This window comes from Mustela erminea, chromosome 13, assembly GCF_009829155.1.
Source record: "Mustela erminea isolate mMusErm1 chromosome 13, mMusErm1.Pri, whole genome shotgun sequence".
NCBI lineage: Eukaryota > Metazoa > Chordata > Mammalia > Carnivora > Mustelidae > Mustela > Mustela erminea.
This window is the reverse complement of record NC_045626.1, coordinates 74,886,779-74,909,246: the sequence shown is the minus strand read 5'-3', so window position 1 is coordinate 74,909,246 and position 22,468 is coordinate 74,886,779. Positions and strand designations below refer to the sequence as shown.

The window sequence follows — 22,468 nt, the reverse complement described above, 5'->3', positions numbered from 1 at the left end:
TTAAGAATTGAAACCAGAACCTTTTCTGTTGCTCTCAGTTGCTGAGGACAGGCAGCATCACTGCCTTTCCTCTCCACCAAGTCCAGGACCTTTAATCTCCAGAATACAGAGGTAGCCACGGGATTGGGGCAGTTCAGAACACAGGTCTGACTGGGGCTCAAAAATCACATCTCTGCCACTTACTTGCTGTGTGATCTTGGGCAAGTGCCTGAACTCCTTGAATTTTAATATCTTTAACCCCAAATAAATATAAGAATACAACCACTTTCAAGGGCTGATGTGAGGGTGAAGTGAAATATATGGTGAGATATATTGTACTGTAGCTTGGTACATACTAGGCCTTCAAAAATAGGAAGTGCCAACATTTGAGGGTGCCAACCAAGGAATCAAAATCTTTCATTCATCCCATCCTGTCCATCCGATCCATCCATCTGTCCATCCATCCATCCATTCCCCGATCCATTCCTCTGTCTTCCAGCCATCCCAACCATCCTTCTATCCATCCACCCACCCATCCATTCATCCATCCTTCTGTCCATCCATCCATCCATCCATCCACCCACTGTCTGTCCATCGATCCACCCACCCACCCATCTGTCCATCCATCTATCCATCCACCCACCCACTCATCCACCTGTCTGTCCGTCCATCCATATATCTATCCACCCAGCCACCCATCTGTCCACCTGTCCGTCCGTCCATCCATCCATCCATCCAATCCTCTGCCTGACCATTCATCCATCCATCCACCAACCCACCCATCCATCTGTCCACTCACCCACCTGTCCATCCATCCACACACCCCTCCAACCATCCATTCGGTTCTCCACCCACCCACCCACCCAGCCATCTGATCGTTCTGTATTCGTGCAGATAGCAGATTTTGAGCACCTCTCTGCCAGACTGTGTGCTGTAAAGTAACTCTGGAGCTGTGACATGGACCCAGGATAGCATGCAGCTCCCAGCACAGGTAGGTGTGCAGCTCTGGCCCCTTCCTCATTTCCCCTGTGCAGGTGCTCATCGCCAACAATGGCATCGCCGCCGTGAAGTGCATGCGCTCCATCCGCAGGTGGGCCTATGAGATGTTCCGGAACGAGCGGGCCATCCGGTTTGTAGTCATGGTGACCCCAGAGGACCTGAAGGCCAATGCAGGTACCTTGGCTCCTTCCCCTCCTGCCACCCCATGTTCTTACCTGCCCTCACCTCTTCCATTATACCCAGGCAAGTCCACCCTGGGCCCCAGAGTCCCAGGGTACCTCTCCTGAGCTCGCATTTATATGCCTTTTCTTCCTTATTTAATTAAAAATGCAAATGGCTACTATACAAAGTGGAGATCCCATCTTGGAGGAATGTCCATGTTACAGCAGATTGGCTCCTCTTTTTCCAGGTCTTTTTCCCCACAGATGTCTGTATTGTACTTCAATCATGCATCCTTCTGTTCATTTGTTTTCTCTGTCTGTTAGCACAGATCATTCTGTAAATAACTGTTGGACAATTTGTTTTTTTCCTGTGAATCATCGCATCCCTTTACAGTCCTTTATCCACACAGTAGTCAAAATGATTTCTTAAAAACACAGCTCAAGTCCTGTTAGCAGCTCTAAATGCTTAAGAGGCTGCCATGCTGTCCCCCAGTCCCTCCCAGAGCCTGGGCCCTGGGCTCTGCCTTGCCCAGAAGCAGCCTCCTTTTAACTCAGAGGAGAGATTTGATTGTCAACCCTATTTTATAGATGAGGCATAAGGACAGAAATCATTCACCTAATGTCATACAGCCAGTATGTGGTGAAGGCAGGATTGGAACCCCGGGCTGCCTTACCCTGTGGGGGCTCTCATCATGCTCAGACTCAAATTTCAGGTCCTCAGGCCAGTTAAGGTGCCCTGCCGGCCTCTTGGCCCCATCCAGTGTCTCAGCTCTTCAACCCTGGGTTCCAGCCACGCTGGCCTCTTCGGTTCCTGGGCCAGTGGAGCTCTTTCCTGTCCCAGAAACTTGGAACATGCTGGATCTTCTGCTGACAGTGCTTTTCCCCAAAGCTCCTGGCACAGCAGGCCTCCACCCCTCCCTGCCCCAGCCTTCCGGCCGTGTCCTCCTGTGTGGCTTTCCCAGAGGGCCCTGGCATTGACCCCAGCCTGGTGTTACTCTGTCTGTTTTCTTGTTTCTCTTCTCTGACAGTAGAGAAAAACTCTGGGACAAGAGGGGAGTTCATCTGACTTCTCACTCTGTCGCCTCTGGGACCTCCCCTGTGGCTGACACTTTTGTGTTCCATAAACATCGGAGGCAGGCAGCTTGGGAGGAAATGCCACTCTTGGTTCTCTTTCAGGATCTGCACATAGAATTCTACCCTGTTCCTTCTCAGGATCCCAGAGAATTCCGTAGTACAGAGTGACTAAGCCTTGCCTTGGGCACAAGTCTAGTGTGTCACACTTTAAAACACTGTCCGGTGGACATCCTCTTATCACTCTTGAGCTTCATCGATGAGTAGGATTTTCTTTAGCACATATTTCTTCCGAGAAGTAGAATTTCTGGTGTAAAGGGCATGAGTATTTGAAAATCAAAACATTGTATTGTATTCAGCCTTATAAAGGAAGGAAGTCCTATCACATGGTATAGCATGGAAGGACCTGGAAGACACTATGCTAATTGCAAGAAACTAGTCATAAAAAGACAAGTATTCTAGGATTCCCCATAGATGAGGTCCTAGAGTCATGAACTTCATAGAGACAGAAAGGTGGTGCTGGCCAGGGGCTGCAGGAGGGGGAAAAGGGCAGGTATTGTTTCATGGGTTGAATTTCAGATTTGCAAAAGAAAAAAGTTCTGGAGATCTGTTTCACAACAGTGTGAATGTACTAAATGCTATTGAACTGTATGCACAAAAAATGAGTTAGGTGGTAAATTTTACGTTGTATGTTTTTCACTGTGATTAAAAACACTGTATTGTTTAATAGCAAAACAGTATTAAGAGAAACTGGAAATAGGAATTAATCGAACACCCCACCTCTCATCCCAGCCATTCTGATAGCTTCCTTCCTTCTTTCTTTGTTCTTTCTTTGTTCCTTCCAGGCCTTGTCCTGATGCCTCTGTGTTTTCCCATAGTGGAAGTCATGTTCAGTTGTCTTCAAATGATCATCCACACTTGTCCCTTGTGGCCACAGAATCTTCTCCATTACCCTTCCAATGGCCATAGGTTGTCATGCAGTAAACTTCAACCTCTCAGTTTTTCTCTCCTTTTCTCATCTAATTCCAGAGTATATCAAGATGGCAGATCAGTATGTCCCTGTCCCGGGAGGGCCCAACAACAACAATTATGCCAACGTGGAGTTGGTTGTGGACATTGCCAAGAGGATCCCCGTGCAGGTAGGTTGGGTGCATGCCCCAGTCTGCCCACCGCGGGAGGTTGGGTGATGCCCTGAGCTCTGGAGCAGCTCATTCCTGCCTTTCCAGAGGGACAGAGGCTCCAGGTCCTCCAAGACTCTGAAATCCAGAGCTGTTGTGATGCCACGAAAAGCCTCCATGTGTGTCGGGGTGGGTGGGGGGGCTCCTCAAAGGAAGATCTTCATTCATGCCTCTCTGTGTTTACAGGCGGTGTGGGCTGGCTGGGGCCATGCTTCCGAAAGCCCCAAACTGCCGGAGCTCCTGTGCAAGCATGAGATTGCTTTCTTAGGTACAGTGTGTCTCTGTTCAATAGACGGGAATCGGGGCATTGACGGAACATTCTGCCGGGTTGTGTCCTCTTTCCAGTGTAGCCCTGCAAGGTGGGAATCAGTTTGATATTCCCACCTCACCCTTTCATGGTCAGAAGCACGCCGGGCCAGGGTGGGAGGGAAGGTTGGCCAACCCAGGGACATAGGAGCCATTGCCATGGGTCTCACAGGAGAATGACGCTGGACAAGCAGACCCTCTGCTCGTGCCTCTGCCAGTACCGAGATACCAGCCATGTTCGGATTTCTGACTGGGTTTGGAGGTCACATTTCTGATAAGCTCACGCCTTTTTGGGGCTAGTCTCAAGGTTTTGGAATGCCCTAGGATTCCAAATTTAGGGACCAAGTCTCTATGACTTTTGAGGGAAAATGATGCTTATTGCCGATGGCGTCTGTTTTAGGATTTGCATTTATAAACTTTGTGTGTGCAGCCATGCTGACATCTTTGCATGGTTTAGGGGAATCATTTACCCTCCACAATAAATCCCTCTTGCCTCTCCTTCACGCTGGGCCTCCAATACACACCGTATTTGAAACAACTCAGTACGAATCAACACATGGTATCCCCAGGATCTGCCCAGTAACTTGTGCTTGCTGATGTTTTCTCTGTCTGTAGTCTTTGACTGGCTGTTACATGGGGCCCTTGTTACCCCTTAGCTCCTCTGGAGCTTGGTGATCCAGCCCACAGGCCAAGTCCAGCCCGCTGACTGCTTTTGTAAATGAAGTTTTACTGAAACACAGTCTGGCTCATGCATTTATGTCCTGCCTGTGGCTGCTTTGGCCCAACACTGGCAAAGCTGGGTATTTGTGACAGAGACAAGCAGACCCACAGAGCTGAAAATAGGTCTGATCTGGCTCATTATAGGAGAAGTTTGCTAACCTAGGGTCTAGTTTTTTTTGAGATGTTAGCTTGCTCTTTGGTCTAGCTTGTTACCTTCTTCCTAAGAAGTGAATTCTGTGGGGGCCACGTAGCTTCCGTTATAACTCCGACGAGGTTTACAATCCACATAAAAACAGCAGACTCCTTCCACATCTGATGAAGGAGCAGATACCAGATTTTTCCCTTCCCCAACTTGATGTTCACCTGCTCGAGAACTAGGACCTGAGTACTTTTCTTTGCGCATTGGACTGGCACTTGGCTGCAAGTGGCTTGTGACTAACTCTATTCTGCCTTCCCCCTTTGTCCCTGATGCTTCAGGCCCTCCGAGTGAGGCCATGTGGGCCTTGGGAGATAAGATCGCCTCCACCATTGTGGCCCAGACACTGCAGATCCCAACACTGCCCTGGAGCGGAAGCGGTGAGTGGCCTGAGCTTCACTTTGTGGGGGATCTCTTCCACCCAGTCTGAGCAGAGGGGGTGACAGGTGTATACATTTTTTGTTCTTTCATTAAAAAATTATAAAATTATTATTATTATTTTAAATTTTAAAATTATTAAAGCGGTAGTATAGTTTCATTGTAGATAGCTTAGAAAACACAGAATTCCAAAAAAAAAGAAAAGAAAATGAAATAGAAATCATCCATAATCCTATGGCCTGGTGTTGAACATTTGTTATATTCTAGGTGCTTACCTTTTCAGCCTTTTTTTCCTAGGCACATCCTTTAAAAATCCAGAGATCTTATATTTACTATCATTTGTGACTTATTTTTTCTCACTAACCCTTCTATGTCAATAAATACACTTTAGAACATTTTAAATGTCCGCATAGGATTTTATCAAATAGATATATCGTAATTTATTTAACAGTCCTTTATGGTTAGATGTTTAGGTTGTTTCCAGGCTGTTTACTCTAATTTTTAAAAAATACTAGAAGTAGGGGTACCTGGGTGGCTTAGTCGATTAAGTATCCAACTTTGGCATGGGTCATGATCTCAGGGTCCTGGGGTTGAGGGTCCTTGGGCTCTATGTTCAGAGGGGAGTCTGCTTCCCACCCTCCATGCTTGCTCTCTCTCTTTCTCACATAAATAAATAAGATCTTTCAAAAAAATACTTAAAGTAATAGAGTCTTGATAGTCTATTAGCTATATCTCTATGTATTTTTTAATCATTTCCTTAGGATAAATTCTGAAAAGTGGAATTTCTAGGATAAATTAAAAACAGGAAAAAGTTTTGGGCGTTTCCTATCCAATTTTATTTTTTTCATTCAAAGATGAAATTTTAAATTCAGAATGGAAAGTTTATTTATTTTAAATCTTCACAGGGTTTTAGAAAACGGTGATTTACATATAGATGACACCAGTGAGTAGAATTGGAATTTTTTTGAGTTCAGGTTGATGTGGTTGTTTGTGGTAGGCTCAATCTGAGTTTCTTAAGTTTGATTTCCCATTCAAGGTTGAGTCAGCCCTAAAGAAAATTAAAAGCCATTATGGAAAAATTAAAAGACCATGTCTGTATATGGTTGGTCCAGCGCCCAGGTCTAGAGAGGCTTTGGTGAGGGATGGCCCTGTGGTTTCTGTGTTGTGTATCTCTGCCATCCTTGGGAGGATTCAGCTTTTTTTTTTTTTTTTTTGTGGTTCTCTAGGTCTGATGGTGGAATGGGCAGAAGGTGATCTGCAGCAGGGGAAAAGAATCACTGTCCCAGAAGATGTTTACAACCAGGGTTGTGTGAAAGATATAGATGAGGGCTTAGAGGTAAATACAAGGCTTGGGGGGCCAAGATGCTGGAACCTTATCATCGTCCCAGTAGCTTGGAAACTGCCCACCTTCTAAAGAGGTCTGTTTGTCCTTCACCCCCAGGTGGCAGAAAAAATTGGTTTTCCCTTGATGATCAAAGCATCCGAAGGCGGTGGAGGGAAAGGAATCCGGAAGGCAGAGAGTGCTGAGGACTTCCCAGTCCTTTTCAGACAAGTGAGCTCTTCTTTTGGAGCACTTTTCCATATATCTTTGGGGAACTGTGTGTGTTTAGTTGTTGGCCACCAGATGATTTTCATTAGCATTACTGTGTCGGAAACAAGTAGGACACTTTCGGGAACTGGAATATTGCTGGGCTGTGGGCCGAAGCAAATGTGTATGTTTTCTGCCACAAGTCCCTGGTTTGGGTTGATCCGTACCCATTTCCTTGGATGTTCTATCCTGTGAATGCATGTGACCGTGTATTTACTGACTTGTAGCTGGCTTTTCACTTTTAAGACTTTATACCTGTTTTAGTTGCCCATTGGCAATGTTTAAAAAAAAAAAGGTAGGCTAATGATCTTCCCGTTTTTAATGCAACTATTTTAGAATTTCTAGGCTTTCTTCTAGACCTTGTTCACATGCGTGTTTTAAAGAGCTGCATTCATTTTCCATGGTGTTTTGTTCTATGTTTCAAAAAAATTCTAAACTGGAGATCACAGGTGTTCCATTTGTTCCAGTCTTTGCAATTATTTTGATGATTGCATAATATCCCTGTGTGTCTGTAGTCTTCCTTATCAAGGAAGATCACTTTTTTTTTGTGAAATGTTATGCTTGTTTCCACTTCTGTTGTTATGAGTAAGGCTACTATAATTCAATGTTTCATAATAATATATACTATCTATAATACATATTATACAATATGTATTATATTGTATATTGTATATTATAATGCATTACATGATAACATGGAACATAAATAATGCTTTTTCTTTTCCCTCCTGAATTGTTTTCTTGGGTAAAAACTATGTGCCAAGGACTTAGTTAAATAACATGCATGTGCACATACAAAGACACGTCAATAAATTGCTTTCTAAAAAGGTTTGCCAGTTAAACAGCTGTGGGCAGTATATGAGTGTTCTATAAAGTTGTAGTTTCTCTATCACATGTCTCCCCTGGGCTGGATAGGTTTCTGGGGTACTTTGAGAGGAGAAGACGTTCTGTTTACTTGAAAGTTGCAGAAGTAGCATGCAGTCTCCATCTCCCCTTGGTTTCCCATTGTTCACATCTTTGTTAGCTCTGCCATGTTTGTCACAACTAACAGATTAATAGGGATACATTTCTATTAAGTTAACTCCAGACTTGTCTCAGATCTCACCAGTTTCCCCCACTAATCTCTTATTTCTGTGTCAGGATCCGGTCCTGGATCCTCTTTTACATTTAGGGGTCATTAGGTTTTAAATCTTTCCCCCACTTCCTTTCTTTAAAATAGATATTACTTTTTAGGGCTGTTTTCAATTCACAGCAAAAGAGAGTGGAAAATACAGGAGGCCCATATCCTCACTGCCCCCACACACGCATGAGCGTGTTTCTTTTGATCACATGAGTGCAGTATGAAGATGTTCTTACGCGAACGTTCAAACACTTTAGGGATAGGTTAAGCATAAAAAAGGAGCATTCTCTTTTCACCACCACCTCTGAACTCCTCCCTTTTCCCAAATGTAACCAATTTTTTAAAGAAGTTTTTAAAAGATTAAAAAAATTTTTTTAAGTTTTTATTTATTTATTTGACACAGAAAAAGAGAGATCATAAGTAGGCAGAGAGGCAGGCAGAGGGGTAGGGGAAGCAGGCCCCCTGCTGGGCAGAGAGCCTGATGTGGGGCTTGATCCCAGGACCCTGAGATCATGACCTGGGCTGAAGATAGAGGCTTAACCCACTGAGCCACCCAGGTGCCCCAGATTTTTAATATTCTTTAGAGTAGTCCCTACACCCCATGTGGGGCTTGAACTTACAACCCCGAGATCAAGAGTCTCATGCTGTGCCGACTGAGCCAACCAGGCACCTCTGTGTCTACTTTTATGTAGACATTCATAACAGCTCTATTTTATTATTTTTCATGTAAACAGGGCCATCCCATATATTACTGCAGCCTGCTTTTTATTTTTATTTTTATTCATTTATTTATTTGATGGAGAGACAGAGTGAGAGCAAGAACTCAGGCAGGGGGAGTGGAAGAGGGAGAAGCAGGCTTCCCGCCGAGCAGGGAGCCCGATGCGGGGCTTGATCCCAGGACGCTGGGATCCTGACCTGAGCCAAAGGCAGACGCTTAATGACTGAGCCACCCAGGCACCCCTACAGCTTACATTTTTAAAAGAAATTCTTAGCAATCATCCCATTTGAATACTTTTTTTTTTATATCATCATTAAGAATTTCTGGACAATTTCCTTTTAGCCATCCAAAGGAAGATATAAGTCTAAATGTGCATTACACCATGGACAGCTGGCTGAGAGAGTACTGTTTAAGGAGGAGGAAAAGAGACCTGCTCAGGGGTGGCATGCTTTAGTCCCATTTTTATTCACAAAACATTCCGTGTGTTGTGTGTGTTCCTGAATGCGCAGCAGAAACCACTATGTACCCAGCTCCTACCGGCACATTAACTTAACCAATTAACTCTTAACGACATTGAACTCTTACCCAGCATGCTCCCAAATCCTAACAGCACATTATCTCTAGGAGATGGGATTGTGGGGAAATTCCACCTGCCACATGGTGTATTTTGACAGTGTTGGACTTCAAACGAGGAGAACGGCATATCTGCAAGAGAAGCGAAACAAAGCTAAACAATCAGCAGAATCGTGGACATATTTTCAGAGGGCTTCCCACCCCAGCCCTGGTCCCCCAGGATAAAGTGAACCACTCTGCTGTCCCCCCAGGTGCAGACTGAGATCCCCGGCTCCCCCATCTTCCTCATGAAGCTGGCCGAGCATGCCCGACATCTGGAGGTCCAGATCCTTGCTGACCAGTATGGGAACGCCGTGTCCCTGTTTGGGCGTGACTGCTCCATCCAGCGGCGGCATCAGAAGATCATTGAGGAGGCACCGGCCACCATTGCCATACCGGCTGTCTTCGAGTTCATGGAGCAGGTGGGCTCTGCAGAGCTCGGGTCGGAGAAGGGGTGGGGGCAGCTGCAGGGAGAGACCGTCTCTGCTCAGCCAGCAAGAGTGCCCTACAGTCCGTCTTGCTAACATGGGGTGGGTGTCCATGAAGACACCCAGAGGCCCTGCTAGGGAGTGCGATCTCCGAGGTCCCAAAGGATGCCCAGCAGATCCTCAGCATTTGGTGGGGAACCTAGTAAGCTCCCCGTGAAGAAGATCCAAGAAAACCACTGGCAGCTGTTCAGACTCTGTGTCTTCTTTGCAGTGTGCCGTCCGCTTGGCCAAGACTGTGGGCTACGTGAGCGCGGGGACGGTAGAATATCTCTACAGCCAAGATGGCAGTTTCCACTTCTTGGAGCTGAATCCCCGCCTGCAAGTGGAGCACCCCTGCACAGAGATGATCGCGGATGTCAACCTGCCGGCTGCCCAGCTGCAGGCAAGGACCTGGGCTCAGAGCCCCGGGATTTCTTCCAGTGGGGCTGGCATCCCCTGTCCTGCCCTTAGTAGCCCGTCCTGCTCCCCTCTTGGCGGGCTGTCCCCGGGGAAGTGAGTGTGTTATTGTGTGAGTGGCATCGAGAGCCACACAGCCTGAGAACCTTCCGTGGAGTGGTTCGTCACCTTTGTCTGGCTGTGTGGCCCTTTGAGACATGGGCAAAAACCTGTTGAATTTTTTCCTGGGTGGGGATATATTTTATATAGTTCGAGGCATTCATGGACCCCCCCCGCCCCCCCGTTCTCCATTCACAGACCCAGAGAAGTATTTCTCAATCTTTTTTTTCATTCCTGCCCCTATAAGGAGCCTGTTTAGACACCCCCCCAATTTCTCCCCTTATAAAACTTAAATATCACAGATATACTGTATATGCTTTTGCTGAAGACGTATCTGGGACTGATACCTACAAGAGTAGAATCATTTCATCCCCAAGAGCAGATTTACCCCCTTGAGGGACAGTATTGTCCGTACTGAGTTGGGAACTCCTGCACAAATAGGAACTCCAGTGCTTAAAATGTATAAATGTATGTCTCCTTGCTTCCTTTCCTCCCTCCCTCCATCATCGTCTTTATTCTTTTCTACTTTGTCTTTCTTTCTTTCTTTCTTTCTTTCTTTCTTTCTTTCTCTCTTTCTTTCTTTCTTTCTTTTAGTTTGGGAAATTTTAGAAGGAATGTTACAACTATAGTAATTACCACCCATCCCCTGTGCCTCAACCTATTGGTTGTTAACTGCTAGCACATTTGTGTTCTTTCTATTTGTGTGTCTGTGTAATCTTTTCTTTTTTTTGGCTTAACTTTTTGAGAGATGTTTTGACTTGAACCTTCATGGTGTTTTGCCTGTAAATACTTGAGTAAAAGGACCTCCTAAGAGAAACATCATTCTTAAAAAAGAAAGAAAGAGAGAACAAGATCATTCTGGCACAATACCACAATAAAATGATGACACTTGGAAAATAAACCACTAATGCCCCTGCACATCTACCTAAAATTAAAAGTATAAAATTAAAAAATATGTTTTGACTTTTTAAAAAAAAAGATTTTATTTATTTACTTGAGAGAGAAAGAGAGTGTGCATGCACAGGAGCAGGGGAAAGTGGCAGAGGGAGAAGGAGAAGCAGGTTCCCTACTGAGCAGGGACCCCAAAGCAGAGCTCGATCCTGGGTCCATGGGATCATGACCCGAGCTCAAGGCAGACACTTAACTGACTGAGCCACCCAGGTGCTCTAAAACTGAATATTTTATAAGATCAAATATCACCTTAAGATTTCCCCATTGTGGGACGCCTGGGTGGCTCAGTGGGTTAAGCCTTTGCCTTTGGCTCAGGTCATGATCTCTGGGTCCTTGGATGGAGTTCCACATCAGGTTCTCTGCTCAGCGGAGAGCCTGCTTTCCTCTCTCTCTCTGTGCCCATCTCTCAGCCTACTTGTGATCTCTTTCTCTATCAAATAAATAAATAAATTAAAATCTTTAAAAAAAATTTTCCCATTGTCCCAATAATATCCCTTTACCACTGTTTCTTATTTGTTGTTAAGATGCTCAGGATCTGTCCCAAGACCTCACATTCCATTTCATGGTCACAACTTTGAGTCTCTGGTCTGGAACCCCACCTCAGGGGTACTTTTTGTTCTCAATGGTGGCATTTGTGGAGAGCTCAGGCAGAACAGCCCTCGGTGTGTATTTGCCTGACTACTTTCTCCTGACGAGAGTCCCTGAGACATTTTCGTGAGTCGTTCCTCAGGCTGTGTGTGTCAGGACCATAATTGTGTCTTGTGCTCATTCCTTAGGGCCAGCTTTCGGAGTCCTTTTAAAACAGTTAACTCTGCAGTGGGACACCCTCCTCACCTTCCATGGCACTTGGGATTTGTCATTTTCATCTGATTCCAGCATTTTCTTGTTGCGTGACATGGTTTTATAGAAAGTTGCTGCTTTTCCCGTTGACACTGTTTGCTCCCTGGGGGCAGAGTCAAGCCTTCTGTCTTTTTCTTTTCTTTTTTTAAAGATTTAATTTATTTGACAGACAGAGCCCAAGCAGGAGGAGGGGCAGACAGAAGCAGAGGGAGAAGCAGGCTCTCCGCTGAGCAAGGAGCCTGACCTGGGTCTCGATCCAGGGATGCTAAGATCATGACCTGAGCTGAAGACAGACGCTTAACTGGCTGAGCCACCCCGCGCCCCTTCTGTCTTTCTCTTGCTTTGCTTCTCCTGCCACCATGTGGCCCAGTGTCTGCTGCCCGGCAGGTGCTCGGGATACCGAAGATATTTCCTGCACCTCTTCCTCCGTGACGTCTAGCTGTGCATTCAGTGTTGGGGGCCTGGGTATTAGTGGGTACTGACCGTCTGTGGGGTGCATTTCTTCGTTTCAGATTGCCATGGGGGTACCATTGCACCGGCTGAAGGATATCCGGCTTCTGTATGGAGAGTCGCCATGGGGTGTGACGCCCATTTCATTTGACACTCCTGCCAACCCTCCGCTCGCCCGAGGCCATGTCATCGCGGCCAGAATCACCAGTGAGAACCCTGATGAGGCAAGTTTGGGTGTTCCCCTGCGCCTTCTGCCTCCAGGCTCCCAGGGTGGGGCCGACCCTGAATGTTAGCTTTGGATGAGATGCCCAGGCTTCCTGGAGGACAGACAAGGGAACTGTAGCGTGGGAAGGCAGTGGCTTGTTGATGGGAAGGGTATGCCCGGCACAGGGGCAGGTCCCGGCAGGCATCTTGTTGCTCACGTACAGGACAGTGCTACTGAGAGGCATCGTTTTCCCTGCGCTATAGCTCCAGAGGCTAGGGTCTTGCCTTGTGCCTGGGATCTGCTGAGGCTGTGATGGAGCCCCAGGGCTGGACCCTACGGGCCATGTCCATCTTTGGGACAGGCAGCCAGCTTTTGATCCCAGGTCCTTGGTTTTCTGCCCCCCACCCCCATCCTCTTTGCTGCACCATAGATGGAGTCTGGTCCCTTGTAAGGAGTTCCTTTGTGACTTGTTCTTCTCTGTACCTTCAAAATCTAGCCAGTGGCATCTGTCATACTTGATGTGCTTGCTTGTGGTTGACTGTCACATCAGCTGCATAGACTACCACAACCTCATTGTTTAATGATTACATTCAAGAAACTTGGGATAAGAGAGATTTGTCTCCCCTGCCTGCCTTTTAATTAAAGAATTGTAAGCTATGGTAGCTGTAACAGCTTGGCATCTTTGGCTGCAAACAACTGACTCTGCTGGGGGACAAGTGAAATGGGAATTCTTTAGGGGGATGATGGCTTGTTTACAGTGCCTGGGAAGATGGAGGACTCAGAGTGGAGATAGCCGGGCACCTGCAATTCTCCATCTTTCAGAACGGATGCCTCCATTATACAGGTCAAGAGCCTTAATTCCAGCGAGAGGGTCCACGTCCACCCACCCTTACCAAAATTATACTGAGGGGGATGGGCCTTCCGTACCACCCCCACGTCCCATAAGCAAATTAGATGTGTGTTCGCATCACATTTTTTTACCTGCTGGCGTTTTCATAATCCTGGAATTCAAAATCCAACCCTTCTTCTCTTTCATTTAAACTTTTCATTACTGACAATGTCAAGTTTATAAAACCAGAATGAACTTTCACTCAGTTCCATCAGTGAACATCGTTCCCCCTATTGTGCCTGTACCTTCTCCCCCATCCCAACATGATTATTTTCATAGTTTGTTTGTTTTTTTTAAGATTTTATTTAATTCTTTGAGAGAGAAAGACAGAGATAAGAGAGAGCACGAGTGGGGAGGAGAAGGTGAAGCAGGCTCCTTGCTGAGCAAGGAGACTGTGTGGGGCTCAGTCTCTAGACCCTGGGATCATGACCTGGGCCAAAGGCAGCAGCTTAACTGAATGAGCCATCCAGATGCCCCCCACTTTTTAAAAGATTTTATTTATTTATTAGAGACAGAGACAGTGAGAGAGAATCAGAGATTTTTTTTAAGTAAAAATTACATTTATGCATGAACATCTTGACATGGGTACACCCACACCGCTAGTGGGAGAGATCAACGTTCTATTGATCACACTAAGCTGTGGGTTGTGGTGGAGGTTCTGGGTTTGTCTAGGATTTAATTCTGATGCAAATATATCTGGAGTGATGACCCCCTCCCTCCCATTTTGCTTTTGCTTTCCTCACTCCAGGGGTTTAAGCCAAGCTCTGGAACGGTTCAGGAACTGAATTTCCGCAGCAACAGGAACGTGTGGGGTTATTTCAGCGTGGCGGCTGCTGGCGGCTTACACGAATTTGCTGACTCCCAGTTCGGGCACTGCTTCTCCTGGGGAGAGAACCGGGAAGAGGCCATTTCGTTAGTATCTCCTTGCACCCCTCCTCTTTTCCCTCCTTCCTTGCAGAAGCTAAAAGCCTGGGGCTTCAGAAACAGCAATACTTTAGGAGGTAAAGGAGTGAATCACAGAGCAGACCCTATCTTCAGTGACCTTTGCTGAAGTCCAAGGGCCAAGTCTCCCCTCTTCCTGTATCTGAGATCTGTGAGGTCAAATCTGCTCACGAGTTCACCAAGGTCATTTGGTCTTGAGGTCATTATGGATCGCACTTGGGAGAGATTCCAAAAGGGGATTCCAAGGGGATTCCAAAATTTAAAAGGTGCCAAGTACTAGAGCTTTTTAAGAAAAAGGGGTGTGGGGTTACTTCTTTAAATTTAAACCTTATAAGTAGGTCCTGGAGAAACCCACATTGACAAAGGGGTTCCTGAATCCCAAAACACCCACATCTCCTGTTTCTCCTGCCTTGCCCTGAGCGCAGAAATGCAAAACCCAGCTCACTTTGTAATTAAACATTCTTGTGTTTAAACATTCTCGTGTTTAGAGTGAAAAATCCCCAAAGGCTTTGTGGATGTTTTGTTTAAAAAGCATTATAATTGGGGCTCCTGGCTGGCTCAGTGGGTACAGCACAAAACTCTTGTAAGTTCAAACCCCACATTGGGTGTAGAGCTGACTCTAAAATAAAATCTTTAGGGACACCTGGCTGGCTCAGTTGGTTAAGTGTCTTTCTTGATTTTGGCTCAGTTCATGATCTCAGGGTGGTGAGATCAAGCCCCACGTAGGGTTCCGTGCTGAGCATGGAGCCTGTTTAGGATTTTCCCTCCCCTAGCCCCCTCACTCACTCACTATCTCCCTTTCTCTGTTAAAAAAAAAAAAAAAGGAAAGAAAAATTTTAATTTTTAAAAAAAACTTAAAACATAATAAAAAAGCATTGAAATCTATCTAGCCCAGGGCACTTAGTCGTGATTTAAATTGATTTTGGTGATTTTGATGAGTGGGCTTTCTTTGCTAGCTTCATGCAATCAGTTTTAATCAGGCTGAGTGAAAAATGGAAAGGGGAGGGAGGCCAGTCAGTCCGGCCCATTCTGATCTCTGATGGAAACAGCCTGTGGCTTGTCCTATGCTGGTCATAGGCCTATAGACTTAAGAATTCAGAGGGAAAAATTCTGTTGTTGTTTCTTTGAGAGAGAGAGCACTAGTGAGGAGGAGCAGGGGGAGAGGAAGAGAGAGAACATTAAGCAGACTCCCCACTGAGCACAGAGCCTAAAGCAGGGGCTCTCATGACCCTGAGATCATGACCTGGGCAGAAATCTTGTTGGCCGCGTAACCGGCTGAGCCACCGAGGGGCCGCTAATATGGTCTAATAGGGGGACCAGCTGTGTCCCCTTCCCCAGGACTGAGGGCTTCCCAGGATTTGGAATTTCTCACTGCTAAAACTGGGCACGTCCTGAGCAAACTGGAACAAGTTGGTCACTCTTGAGCCCAACGGCTTGATGCTTACCTGCAGACTCCGGGCCCGCACCTGACTTTCCTCTGACTACTGATGAGCTCATTTGACCTCAGTGCATCTTTCTTTCCCTGGCCCTGAATTGGGGTTGTTCTTACCCCTTTGCCACGCCTACTGAATGCACATGGGAATGCCATGACAGTTATAAAAGCTGTCCTCTCCCAGGAGGAGAATTGCTCTAGTGCTCCTTCTTTCTCTGGTACAGTCTCCCTATGATTTCCTAGGGAGTGGGGGCTTCAGCCTTTCAGGCTGGAGCCCTCTTTGGGGAGAGGCCATCCCTCTGGGAAATGGGAGGTGGTGACCAACCGAGCATATGCAGACAGGTGACTGCCATACCCTGTGTGGGGTAACAGCGTTGGCCTTCCGTTAGATGCACCTCGTGCATACCCTGCAGAGCAGCTGTGTGGACTGCTCGGGGGGTGGGGGGGTAGCACCTGCTCTGGGACATGGGGATTTAAAGAGGTCCAGCTGCAGGGAGGCAGAGCAACCAGCTATGGTTAATAAGAATCATAATCACGGCCATTCATCATGTTCATAACGGCTGACCTTATTTATCGGAGACTATGTGCTTTATATGGATTGTCTCATTTTAATTCTCCCAGCACCTGTGTGAAGTCAGGGTTATTTCCCCATTTTCCAGATGAGGAAACTGAGGCCCAGAGTGATTAAGTCACTTGCCCAAGATTGCCTGACCAGTAAATGCTGGAGCCAAGATGGACACCTGGGCTGCTGGACTCAGGCCCCTCTCTCAACTGTGCTCTTCTGGGCTCTCCAAGAACCAGGCGGGAGCTCTGCCGACACGTATGTTATGTTAATTTGGAAAACGATCCATGTGCCTTTCCTCTCAAGGAACATGGTGGTGGCTTTGAAGGAACTGTCCATCCGGGGCGACTTCAGGACCACCGTGGAGTATCTCATTAACCTGCTGGAGACTGAGCGCTACCAGAACAACGACATCGACACTGGCTGGTTGGATTACCTCATTGCTGAGAAAGTGCAGGTGGGGAGCTGCCCTGTTCTCCCCTCAGGGTCACAGAGGCCCTCCACCCCCGCCCTACTTCCCGGCTCCCCGTGGGCTTGGTCACCACTGACACTGAAGGGCGGAGTCTCTTCTAGGCTGAGAAACCAGATATCATGCTCGGAGTAGTGTGCGGGGCCTTGAACGTGGCCGACTCAATGTTCAGAACTTGCATGACGGATTTCTTACACTCGCTGGAAAGGTAGGGTGCAGGGGTAATTCACCCTCTCCTCCATGGGATGTGTGTTAGTGGCAAGTAAGGCAGAGAATCAGGCAGCAGGCAATTAGGGAACCCTGCCTCTGAAAGGAATCTACTTGCCTCTGAAATTCCTCTCCTGTAAATCAAGGCTGCAGGAGAGGAGGCCGCTGGTGGGGGGGTCTCAAGGGGACCAGCCCCAGGCACATGGCTGTAGTCTTAGTCATGCTGACTTGTGTAAGGTACTTCATAGCACTTGAGTTCAAAGAGGAGATGAATTGAGAAGCAAAGCAGGTGATGGGTCACCTCTGCAAATGTTCCTTCCGGACCCTCACCTGAGTTGGGTGTGGCTAGTGAAGTGGACCAGCATGGAAGTAGGGGCTCACCATGAGGATGGGCCAGTGTTTCTCAGCCCCAGCACCCTTGACATTTTTGACTGACTGTTTTATTGTGGGGGCTCTCCTGTGCACTGTGGGAAGTTAGTAGGAGTCCCCCCATCTTTCCACCAGGAGTCACCACAATCAAATATGTCTCCAGACATAGCCAAATGTCCTGGGGTAGAGGCAGAAATCACCCCTAGAGACACTGTGATAGGCAAATAAAGCTACCAAAACAACTTTAGAAAGGCAAGAGATGTTAGAGCGGGTTGTCATGCTTGTGCAGAGTAATAGAGTAGCAATGCCTGTGTCTCCTTCCTTCCCACATTGGGAATTTTTTCCCAGAACGAGCATTAAGGATTTTGCTTCCTGGAAAGCCGTTTTGAAATTTCTCACCCTTCAGCAAGTGCTGTTCCCTTAAGTTCTGAGCAGTGTCACATTCCTTGCCTTTCCATTGGATTTAGCTTTCTTTTTTTTTTTTTTTAAAGATTTTATTTATTTATTTGACACAGAGAGAGAGATCACAAGTAGGCAGAGAGGCAGGCAGAGAGTGAGGAGGAGGAAGCAGGCTCCCCACCAAGCAGAGAGCCAGACGCGGGGCTCGATCCCAGGACCCTGAGATCATGACCCGAGCTCAAGGCAGAGGCCTAACCTGCTGAGCCACCCAGGTGCCCCCCAGATTTAGCTTTCTAAATACAGCCAGATGTGTTGGTGTTTAGGCGAGGCAAAGAGCTGGGTGATTAGTTTAAATCCAGAGGGTGGCCCTAGTGTTCTCGTTCATTCCCACAGCCGACTGCACGTCTCTTTTCTTTCAGGGGCCAGGTCCTTCCTGCAGCTTCTCTGCTGAACATCGTGGATGTGGAATTAATTTATGGAGGTGTTAAGTACATCCTCAAGGTGAAGGCCCTGGGTTTCTTGGATGTCTCCAGCATTTTGGAAGCTGATGGGAGTTTTTCTTTCTGGAGTGGACTTGCTCCTGTTGGGTGCTGGGACTCCCCAGGCAATCCCGTGCCCTTGAAACATAAGCATTTAGGGTTTGGGCATGTGCAGCCTTGTGCAATACACACGGTGTACAGGAGACTGTGTATTTGGGTTCTGGGGCTGAGGTAACAGGGAACCATGAGCCAGTGGCTTCAGGCAACAGAAGTGTGTTCTGAGTCCGGAGGCCAGAGTCTAAAATTAAGGTGTCAGCTGGGCCCTTTGAAGTCTCCAGGAGAGAATCTGTTTCATGCTTTCCTAGCTCCTGGTGGTTGTGGGGCTGACCTTGGTGTTCCGTGGCTGGTAGAACGTCACTCCAAGATATGCCTCTGGCTTCATATGGCTGCCTTTTCTCTGTGGGTGTGTCTGTGTGTGTGTGTGTATGTGTGTGTGTGTGTGTGTGTGTGTGTGTGTGTGTGTGTGTGTGTACATTGTCTTCCTCTGTGTGTCTCTGCTCTGAAGAACACCACTCATACAGGATTTAGAACCCGCCCTCCTCCAGGATGACCTCATCTAACTAACTCCATGTGCAAAGACACTATTTCCAAATAAAGTCACATGCCCAGGTACCCGGAAGGACATGAATTTGGGGGCACAGTATCCAGTTCGGTACCAAGCATGAGCAGGACCTTTGCTGAGCCGGCATAGTGTGTGGCTCCATTTCCAGGGGCCGTGAGGCCAGCTCTGTCCTGTGTGTCTGCACCAAAGGTCAACGTATGGCTTTCGGATCTCTCTCTGGTCTATCTTGGGCTTCCTGGGCAGTTTACTTGGTGCTGCTGTGCTCTGTCAGAAGTATCCCGTTATCCTTCCTGGGGCATCTGAGGTCATTTCAGAGAGAATATCACCATATCTGAGATGTGTGGGCACAGGATCAGACCCTGGGTCCAGGTCAGGGTGACCCGTGGGGGCCAAGTGTCCCCAAGAAGCTAAGGCCTCCTTGGGAGGGAGAAGATAACATAGAATTAAAGTCTGACTTTGAGGCAGAATTTTTTTGTTCTGTTACTTTATTTTTAAGATGACTGAGCACGTGTTACCCTTTCAGCTTTGGGGATTTTTAGGGTCGATGTAGTCAAACAAGTATGTTCTCCATGGGGCCCTGCTTTGAAACCACTCCTCTTTACCTGTCCATGCTTCCTGACTATTTAAGGGGCCTGGTTCCCCCAGCAGGATTTTAAGTGTGACACATGCTTACTGTATAAAATTTTAAATTTTCAAAAAAAGCATAAAACATTGAGGGAACCCCCATGAACGTTTCAGCACTGACTTTGCAAAGTTGAGATCATGGTGCAAATACTGTTTTACTGCTTTGATATTATCATGGCCTGAAGTTTTCCCATGTTATAAACAGTTTTCTTAATATCAGTTTGGTGTCTAGAGCCAACGGTCCAATGGAACTTTCAGTAGGAACGGAAGTGTGCTGTATCTGTGCTTTCCAGTGTGGCCACGGGGGACTACTGAGCGCTGAGGAACTGAATTCTATATATTATTTAAGTTAAATTAATTTACATGTAAATAGCCAGCCTAGCTCTATTTGACAGTGGGGGTCCAGAGAATTCCATTGCAAGGCTGCGGGATAGCTAGTTTGTGTCTCAGTCTTACTGTTACCATGAATAATGTTGCAATAAACATTCCTCAGTTTCTTGGAATCTTTCCTCTCAACATATGTATCTTAGAGGTCGAGGGCTTTTTAGGGCTATCTGTTTTCTGAGAGAGAGCACCCAGAATGAATCCAGGGCTAGTATGTCAGATTGAAATGCAGAGCCGAGGCCAGGGCCTGGCCACCTGGCCTCTCTTGAGGGTCCCAAAGGTCTTGTGTGCCCCTGGGCAGAGCTGGACTTGGGGGACAGAGTCCTGGTCACTGGTGGAGTCTCCAGGGCTGTCTCATTCAAGGTGAGACCCACCCCAACCCCTGCACCTTCCCTGCTGCTCCTGGGGGCTCTGCTTAGGGCTGATGCCTAGAGGCAAGAATGAGAAGGGCTTGTGATTGGCAGGAGATGACCAGGCTGGGCTGCACCCACAGATGGTGGCCACTAGCCCTGCTGTGGGACAGGTGTGGTGCGCTGACTGTGGCCCCATCGGCTGCTCCCCGAGGGTACACTCCAACATGGACCATAGCCCTTGCTCCTGGTGGTGGGGGTGTGGGGCAGACGGTGCCCTGGGGCCCAGGGACAAGCAGGCCTCCTGGATTCAGGCAGGGACACTGAGCCTGTCCCCGCAGGTGGCCCGGCAATCTCTGACCATGTTCATCCTCATCATGAATGACTGTCATATCGAGATCGATGCCCACCGGCTAAGCGATGGGGGGCTGCTGCTGTCCTATAATGGTAACAGCTATACCACCTACATGAAAGAAGAGTTTGACAGGTATGTAGGGGGCGGGGCGAGGGGCACGACGCAGAACCACGCTTTCCCATGGGGCTCAAAGATATAAAGCCAGCTCTGTGCAGCCCAAGGGTCTTAGAAAAATACCTTCCCCAGTAGATTCTGGGGCCCATGGAGAGGACAGTCTCTTGGCTGGACAAACTCAAAGCTGGCAGACGTACTGGGGAGGTTCTCAAGAGGCCTGCTTCTGGTAATGTGGGAGAGTCCAGAGCCAAATGGGCCGTGACTCCCAAATCCAGGGCCTGCAAGGTGTATGACAGCGTGTCAGCCGCTCCTTGTCTGAGCTGCAGCGCCCACAGTCATCTGAGCTCAGGCTTGGAGGAGCGGCAGCCTTCCAGTTAGGGCTGGATGTACGGGCACAGGACAAGGTTTTGGGATAAGACCACGGTCATGACTCATGGAGCCTGCTGGTGAACATGACACATCAAGCAAGCAGAAGGAGCAGGACTGATCACTGTGCACCTGGATAAGTGAAATGCAGGATACATAAGTGCAGGAAGTACTTAGCACAGAAGCATCATGAGCTCTCCCCCAGAGCCCCTCCCTTTGTGGTGCACTTAACCACACTTAAGCTTGTACAGTGAAGTGTAGGCCAGCCGGGCTGAGTGGGCAGCCAAGACTTCCTCTGCCCCTCCAGCCCAGGAGAATCAGGCCAGGGTTGGGGGATGGTGGGGAGGTGGGGTGATTTGCACCACAGGCCCCATGCCTGGAAAGCTCCACTTAGAGAATTGTCTCCCTTCCCAATCCTCGAAGTTTTGAAAGAAGGCAGACTGGATTCATGCCAACCAGAGTACTGTTATATTACCTCATTTTACCCATGTTCTGTCTGCCAAGAATATTCAAGATTATCATAGACGTCCCCCCCCAACCCCCCACCTCCTGGGACATACTCTGGCCAGTTCAGTTATAAGGTGAAGCCTAAAGTCAGTAAATATTTCTTGGAGAATATCAGTGGCTTTCTCTGTGCCTCTTAGAATTGTATCGGGAAAAGGAACTGGTTTTCAGCCAGAAAAGGGTCATACCCTTTGCACATCCCACTCATTCCCAGTATCTTTGTGGTAACGTCAGATGCTAGCATTAGGGTGAGTGAAATCCCGCAGACCACACATGGTGGGGGGAAGGGGACACTCTGGGCTGCCGTCAGGAAGGGGAAAATGTTGTCAAAAGGCAGACATGAGCACACTGGGTTGATGGTCTTCCCGCAGCTACCCACCCGCCCCTTTTGTCTCCCAGTTACCGTATTACCATCGGCAACAAGACTTGCGTGTTTGAGAAGGAGAACGATCCCACGGTCCTGAGGGCCCCTTCGGCTGGGAAGCTAATACAGTACACGGTGGAGGACGGGGGCCATGTTGAGGCCGGGAGCAGCTACGCCGACATGGAGGTGAGTACAGAATCCGCTCTTGGGTTGGGGCAGCAGCCAGGCCTCCCCTTCACCCCGCTCCCCAAGGGGGAACCATTCCGCATTGCACCTGCACCCCTGCACCCCAGGCCAGCTGGCCTCACCTCTCCTCTGGGCCACCATCGATTCTTCAGAGAGTTCCAATTATCTGCAGTATTCAAAGGGAAAACCTCGAAAGTGTATACCTCCGTGGGAGTGAGGAAGGACGGAGTAATAATAACCGTGGCAGGGATTTAAAAAGCTGTAAGGCAACACTTAACACAGTGCTTGCCACATGGCAGGTGCTACTCTAGGCATTTTACCTATTTAAGTAATTAAATAGGTAAATAGGTAAATAAATTAAATTCTGTCATCTTCCCAGCAATCACAGCAGATGGG

The 22,468-nt window shown here is 47.7% G+C and overlaps 1 protein-coding gene across 5 annotated transcripts in view; it reads left to right on the top strand.

Annotated features, from left to right (window-relative positions):
• ACACB (acetyl-CoA carboxylase beta) overlaps nt 1-22,468 on the top strand; it is a 121,077-nt gene that overhangs the window by 42,256 nt on the left and 56,353 nt on the right. For all 5 annotated transcript variants that reach the window (XM_032310119.1, XM_032310120.1, XM_032310121.1 and 2 more), the window contains 15 exons: nt 1,014-1,152; nt 3,240-3,349; nt 3,575-3,656; nt 4,892-4,990; nt 6,215-6,324; nt 6,430-6,540; nt 9,239-9,448; nt 9,726-9,896; nt 12,313-12,474; nt 14,093-14,256; nt 16,587-16,737; nt 16,854-16,957; nt 18,144-18,225; nt 20,525-20,670; nt 21,922-22,072. In XM_032310119.1, the coding sequence (XP_032166010.1) occupies nt 1,014-1,152; nt 3,240-3,349; nt 3,575-3,656; nt 4,892-4,990; nt 6,215-6,324; nt 6,430-6,540; nt 9,239-9,448; nt 9,726-9,896; nt 12,313-12,474; nt 14,093-14,256; nt 16,587-16,737; nt 16,854-16,957; nt 18,144-18,225; nt 20,525-20,670; nt 21,922-22,072 (1,992 nt within the window). The remainder of the gene's footprint in view (nt 1-1,013; nt 1,153-3,239; nt 3,350-3,574; nt 3,657-4,891; nt 4,991-6,214; nt 6,325-6,429; nt 6,541-9,238; nt 9,449-9,725; nt 9,897-12,312; nt 12,475-14,092; nt 14,257-16,586; nt 16,738-16,853; nt 16,958-18,143; nt 18,226-20,524; nt 20,671-21,921; nt 22,073-22,468) is intronic.